This window comes from Ammospiza caudacuta, chromosome Z, assembly GCF_027887145.1.
Source record: "Ammospiza caudacuta isolate bAmmCau1 chromosome Z, bAmmCau1.pri, whole genome shotgun sequence".
Taxonomy (NCBI): domain Eukaryota; kingdom Metazoa; phylum Chordata; class Aves; order Passeriformes; family Passerellidae; genus Ammospiza; species Ammospiza caudacuta.
Window position 1 is genome coordinate 53,986,513 of NC_080632.1, and position 6,995 is coordinate 53,993,507.

Consider the following 6,995-nt stretch of genomic DNA (forward strand, 5'->3'; position numbering starts at 1 on the left):
AGTACCTTTTGGAGCCTCCAATATAGGTGAAGGTAAAGGTGGAGTCTGAGTACCTGAAATCTGAAAGACAAAGAGCTGCTTTATTACAACTTATCTTTACTTCGGCTGAAGTAGCCGAGGCTTTACGGAGCAGCATTCAGCTCCCGACACGGGGGAGGTGGAGAGAGGGAGTCGGGGCGAGCCAGAGGAAATGCAGCATCTCCCCCCAGCCCCTCGCAACAAGTGCCCGGTGCTATGGCAACGGCAGGGAATTCCATTGTCACACTCGGCAACAGGCAGCCGACGGCCGGGCTCCCGCGACGGCTCACGGCCGCCGGCACCGCGCCGGCCCCGCCGATGCCCGGGGGCCGCTGGCACCGACCGGGCCCCGTGTGCGGCTGGGTGTGCCCCCGGCCCGGGGCCGGGCACCGGGGGCGGCCGCCCGGGAGCAGCCGCGATGCGAACCCGCGCGGGCTGCGCCGGGCTCGGGCTCGGGCTCGCCCCAGCGCTCCGGGGCTGCTGCGTGCGGCCGCCGCTCCGCTCCCCGCCTCGGGATGCCGCCCCCCAGCCCGCCCGCCCCTGCCCGGCCGGCGCCCGGTCTCCTCTGCCCTCATATGCCCTCGGAAGGAGAGGAGGAAGACGGGATCTGAGAGCGGCCCCGCGGCCGGGAACGGCGGCGAAGGGCACGGGCACGGCGGGAGCGCGGTCCGGGGCGGGCGCGGCGGCGGCGGCGGCGACGGGAGCCTCCGCGCCGCCAACCTGGCGCCCGGGGACAAACTCACCTGCAAACAGGCAGTCCTTTTCCGCCTTGCACTTTTGGATCACAACGTCAATATCCTTCTGAATCCTCTCTTGTCTTGAACACATCCCCATGAAATAAATCCCAGGGGAAAAAAATAGCAGCCTTTATTTCCACCCCACCCCACCCCCCGCGCTGCCAGGGTTTTTTTAAGATTCAGCCCGAAAGAAGGAGCCCGGGGCTGACGAGCAGGAGCCTCTCCGGCGGCCCGGTGAGATCCGTTCGGCCGGTTGGAGGACGTTGGAGGCAGTCGGCGGGAGCCGATGTTGTTTGCCCAGATGCGCCCGCCCAGATGTGCCGCCGCTGCCGGCGAATGGCAATTTCCTCACAATGGATCCAGCGGAGGGTGGCGGCGGCGACACGGGATCCCCCCCCTGCCCCCCCCCCCACGCCCTCTGGGTTTTTTGGGGTTGGTTGGCTGGTTTGGTCTTTTTTTGGAGGCGAGAGAAAAAGAAAAAAAAAAAAAAAAAAAAAAAGGAGGAAAAAAAAAAAAAGAGGGCGGGGGGGCCAAGCCGACCCGGCCGCTGCCGCTCACATCCCTGCCCCTCCCGCCAGCAGCGGCGATCGCCGCGCAGCAGCAGCAGCGGCAGCAGCACAGCGCGGAGAGCCGGCGGCGGCACCCGCACTCGGTCCCTGGCGGCGCGGCGGGGCCGGCGCTTGCTGCAGCGACGCCGAGCCGCAGACCCTCCCCTCGCTCCCGGCCCGGCACGTACGGCCCCCGCCGGCTCCCCCGGCGGAGGCGGCGCGGGGGGAGGAAGAGGCGGATGCACAGAGCCGTGCGGGCGCCCCGGGAGGCGGCGGCGGGCGCGATGCTCCCGGCCCTGCTGCCGGCGCTCGCCTCCGCCCGCCCGGGCCCCGGGCACAGGCTGCCGCCGCCTCCCGAGCAACGGGGAAATGCCAGGAAGAGTCCCGCGGGCGGCGGGGCGGCTCCCCGGCCGCGCCGGGAGGAAGCGGGCAGCGCCGTGTTGCGCAAGGCCGGCGGCGGCGGCGGGGCGGAGGAGAAGGGCGGGTGCGGCCGGCGGGGCCCGCTGCTCTCCGTGCCCCCCGGCGGGAATGCCGACCCGTGCCGCCCTTCCCGGGAGCGGCGGGGCTGCGCTGCCGGGGCTGCGGCTCTCCCGCCGCCCGCCTCCGCGCTTCTGCCGTGCCGCGGCGGCCGCGCTCCTGGCCCGCCGGGAGCAGGGCAGGGCTGTGCCCCGCCGTGCCCGTTGCCGGCAGGACAGCCCGGCAGCCCCACCTCGGCCCGGTGCCGTCCCCTGCCAGCCTCCCCCTCCGACCTGCCCACGGGTGTGCGTGCCCATGGAAACAGTAAAAGGAGGATCTCTGTGACCACCGCGGTGTTAATTGCGCTCCTCTCCCTTCATTCTTCAGCAAAACTGTCTCGCAGACCTAAGGGCTTCGGGAGAGGGCTCGGGTAGTACAGTCCTTAGCAGTGAGCGCTCATCCCAGGTACAGGCTTGGGGCTCTAGTTCAGAACAAGTAATGACCATAATATAACTTGGAAGGAATCATCAAGTCCGCAAAACCGTGTATTCTTCCACCCCAGTGCAATACATATAATTAATAAAATCAGGTCTGAAAGTAGTAGAAACGAGTTTGATATAAAATTGAAAGAATATTCAAAAATTCCGGTTTTATGTATTCACCCTGCTCTAAACAGCTCCTATGGATTATTCATTCATAGTGGGTGGGGTATTTTTTCTCATTTAGGAAGTCTCTATTAATCTTGTATTATTGATTTCAAACACAGAACACAAGCAGTATTTTATGAAAAATTAACTCCATATTTTTTTCTATCTATAGGAGGGAGTAGAAGGGAGCTTTAAATCCATCACATGATATGACTTCCTGCCTCTTAATAAAAATAATTTATCTTGAAGGGAGACTCCCAGATGAGTTTTCAGTGTGGAAACTGCACAAGATTGCTTTTCATGTGAGTTTATCCTTGAATAAAACTTACATACAGTTAGGAATCAATTTTTTTACCATAAAAGCTTATACTTTTTTACTTCTGCTTTGGTAAAGCAGATGGGGCACCAGGCTAATGCTTTTCAGCAGGAGATTTATATGAGGAAGTTTTTCTGGAACCTATGGCAGGAGGTTTGGAGCTAGATGATCTTCAAGGTCCCTTTTAAGACACACCATTCTATGGGTCTATGATTTTATGCAGCAAGACTTTTCCAAGGCATACAGAAATTGTCACTATAGTCCAAAATACACTATAATATGGTAAGACACTGTCATTCTGTCAAGTGATCCAACATTGGTTAAGAAGTGCTGCTTCTTGAGGTGTCTTTCTACCTCTTCCATCTAGAATATCAGCAGCCATGTTTGCTGCCTTCCTCTTCATCACAGTTTAAAGACTTAATCAGAATTTGATTTATTCTGATGGGGTTTTGGTCCTGAACCTTGTAGTGAAAGGTGCCTGTTATCCCTCCCAGGTGGATCAGGAAAGGTGAGGTTATTAGCCAGTTGCAGAATATATATGCTGACAATTCTGCTTACAGTTTATTCTTACCACAGGGTTCTTCTCAGTGTCATGTCAATTAGCACAATTCTTGACTGCCTTTTTAAGCCTCAGACTCTTTTCATAGGCTTGGTAACAGTGAATTGAAAAGTCATCCACGAACTAAAAACACAATGTTCAAGAAAGTTAGTATGTTTGGCTTGACAGCATCAACTAAATTGAACAAGAAGTCTGCAAGTACAGTTATTTATTCTGTTGTTGTTGTTGTTGTTGTTAGTGGCTCTTCAATTCCTATTTTCTTAAGTCGATTTGGCCATTGATTTACCTGATGACTTCAGTACAGTTATGGCAGCAATTGCTGACTTCAGTGAGGAAAAGCTTGATCATAGCCTGAGGCCATTCCATTTATTAAAATACTGAAAAGCAGGTGTTGGAAAGTCAAGGTGAATCCATAGAATTGATCCCTAAATTTGTAAAGATTGACAAGATGTTGGCATGCAGGTGCCTTAAGTTGTTGTTGTGTATTGTTAAGTTTTTTGTATTGCTCCCCCATTTTATGTATTGTTTCCCCCCTTTCCAATGTAAAATAGTTCTGCCCTCCCCAGTTTTCCCGCCATAGCCCTCCTGACAGTTTTGTTGCTATGGTTACCCCTGCCCCTGGTCTTGTCAGTCGATTAAGTTATGTAATTTCTCCTCCTTTATTCCTCCTTATAAGTAAACTTTTTCTCCTCCCTGGGCCCAGTCAATCACCCCCCGCTCCTCCTAGTTTTCGAGAACCTTCTTCTCTCTGGGGGTTGTGGTTGGCTGTGGTCCCGGGGCCCCTCCTTTACTTTGTATTTATTGGATACTTCTGTATGCCTATTATGTTAAGCTCCTCCCGATACCCTTCCCTATTGGTCTGCTGCAGATCCCTCCCTTGTCCACCCCCCCATCTTTAAAACCCTGCTTCTCGCGCCCCTCAGGGCCATTTTGCTGGTTGGTGCCATCCCCTGGTTGGTGCTCCTGTGACATCAAATAAACCGACCTTCACCCCCAGCAAGGTGTGCGGCTCCTTCCTCTCATCCCGTCAGCGCCGTGAGTCCAGTCCGCGATCCAGCCCAGCCCGAGGCCAAGACGCCAAGGGGGGCTGGCGTTCTATGCAGCTGGGGTGTCGGCCACAGACCATCAGCTAGCCGGACTTCGCCTTAGTGGCCACATATGCACCGCTGCTGCTGGCGCCCAACGTGGGGCCCAAAGTGGACTTCTGGACAGTTGACCACCGGACCCCGCGGATTGGAAATACAATTTTCCTTTGGCCGTCCAGCTACCCCAGGTTGTAGCAGGCTCCGTTTTAGGGGCAGTGCTCCCTGGGGATCGAGGTCGCAACTCCCCGCACCCATCGAGGAGGACCTCGGGGACGAGGACCCCGCCTGGATTTTATTTCCGCCGCCGCTGGACAGGTAAGCCCTGGCCCTGACCTGGGGACTCTCAGGGTTTCCCCCCTGTCTTTTTAACTCCCCCTAGGAGTTCATGCCCTGCTCTGGCGACCGACTCCCTGCCTTCTACCCTTGAGGGCTGAAACCCCAGACTTGGGGACAGTCCTCACCCCTCGCGTTTTTTATTTTTCCTCTCCTGTGGGGCCGGCTTCCCCAGACTTGGGGCCCGGACCCACCCCCCAAATTCCTTCCTTTCCTCTCATTGAACCCCCAGACTTGGGGACAGTGGGGGGAGCAGGGGCTGGCGGCGGACGTTTCAGTGTTTTAGTTTTTCTTACTTTCCAGGCGGGTGGCAGAACATCCGTGGTTTTTTCCCCTTCTAAGGCGGCTGTTCCTGACTTAGAAGAGAGCCATGGGTGCTGGCTTAGAAAAAATCCAAAAAGGAGTCTATAATATTGTTAAAGGTTTGTTGCTTGGGGGTGGTTACCAGGCCCCCAAGAAAGAGTTGAAGTTGTTGACTAAATGGGTCTTTTCTCAATTCCCTGAGGTTTCCCCAGAGATTGTTAAGGAGCCACGGTTTTGGGCAGCTGTTGTGGCCAAATTAGATAATGCCGCTGACTCTGGGGAAACCAACCTGGCAACCATGGCATACTGGGCGCGCAGAGTGCACGCTGCACTTTGACCCTCAGGGGGATTGAAGAAAAGTCCCTCAAGTTCCAGTTTAGTCCCTGGTTTTCCCAGTTCGGTTGCCTTTACCCCTCGGTCCTTACCCTCTACCCATAGGCAGGAGCCCTCGAGGGGAATCCTGAAGGCCGACAAGAGGCAGGGGGTCCATCCTGCCCCTGCTCCCCCTCGACCTGCTCGGCCTCCCCCTTCAAGGGACCCTGGCCAGGCCCCTTGGAGTTCTCTTCCCGCTCCCTCTCTCCCTGTCCCTAAGTCCCCGGTTGTTTCTCCAAAGGTTGTCCGGTTTGTCGATGACACACAAAATGGCTCCCATGCAGTCCAAAATGGCGGGGACCACGTGGTCGTTCCCGCCACGGCTCCTTCTTCTCCTCCCAATCCCTTCCTTCCCAAAGCCAACCCCTTCCTTCCCCCTGACTCAACCCCTTCTCCTGTTGCCCCTCCCTTGGCTCCTCCCTCTTTCCCACCCTTTCCTCCGCCCTCTGCTCCTCCCAAGACTCCTCCTTTTACCCCACCCATAGTTCCGCCCCCCATCGATTCCTCCCTTGCTCCTCCTTCACATGTTGCTCCGCCTCCGAACAACACCCAGGGGGCGGAGTGGGGTGGTGTGCCGCGCCCATGCCCTCGTCCCACCTCTCTGTCAGACCCCGCCTCAACCTCCTCCTATTCCGGTTCCCACGCTCCCCCTTCTGGTTCCCACGCTTTGTGTGGCGGGGGGTGGGGGGGGGTGGGGGTGGATGACCGGAAGCCGGGGCAGGCGCCTTTATTGGAAGCTGCTCCGGTCATGTACCACCTAGGCGGAGAGGGGAGCTCCCAGGCCCAATGGGTGCCGTTTGCACAGGCCCGGATCAAGGAACTGTGCAAGGCGCAGAAGGATTACTCCCAGGAGTCCGAGTACTTCCGGGGGATACTCCCTAATGCCCTTGCGCAGGGAGATCTGGTGCCAGCGGACCTGAGGGCCCTCTTCTCCAGCCTCACAAGACCCATGGAGTTTAGGGTCTGGGTGGCGGAATGGAGGAGGGAGATTTTGGAGGTTCTCCCAATTCTTTGGGGGAGTCCTTCAACATCTCATGATGCGGATGGTCTGGTGATTTCTCAAGACCATCTGGTGGGCGAGGGGCAGTGGGCAGATGGGGCAGCTCAGGCCAAGGCTCTATTCCCCCAGCAGCTGGTAGAGGCCGCCAGGGCAGCTGAGAGAGCTTTCTACAAACTAGTTCTTGTGACATCCCAGTGGGAGGATGATGAAATTCGGCAAGGGGCGCAGGAGCCATACATGGCCTTTATCGAATGCCTCTACCGATACGTGGAGGCGCAGGTGACCGGGGACAGTGAGAGGGAGAGCATGCTGCGAAGGATGGCGTACAACGACGCCAACGCTGAATGCAGGAAGGCCATCAAAACTCTCCCTCGGAGTCCCCGGCCCACAGTGGAGGCGATGATAGAGGCCGTGGTTAGTATGGTTCCTTTAACATCGCGCCCCAAAAGAACATCAGTAGCCCTTGCCGAATGCCCGGAGCCTGATTTCTATGAAGCGGAAGCTGCCCCCGTCGCTGGACCATCAACAGAAGATCAGCGGCCACCCACCCCTGCCACTTATGTGGCAAAATAGGGCATTGGATGCCCCAATGCCCCATGCGTTTGGACTATCTCGAATATA

General features: G+C 57.0%; 1 protein-coding gene across 2 annotated transcripts in view; it reads right to left on the minus strand.

The window, feature by feature from the left end:
- PARP8 (poly(ADP-ribose) polymerase family member 8) overlaps positions 1-977 on the minus strand; it is a 116,498-nt gene extending 115,521 nt beyond the window's left edge. For both annotated transcript variants that reach the window (XM_058823770.1, XM_058823769.1), the window contains exons 1-2: positions 762-977; positions 6-60 (exon numbers count right to left, since the gene is read on the minus strand). In XM_058823770.1, coding sequence (XP_058679753.1) covers positions 6-60; positions 762-852 — 146 coding nt within the window. In that variant the 5' untranslated portion in view covers positions 853-977. The remainder of the gene's footprint in view (positions 1-5; positions 61-761) is intronic.
- Between the last annotated feature and the right edge of the window lie 6,018 nt (positions 978-6,995).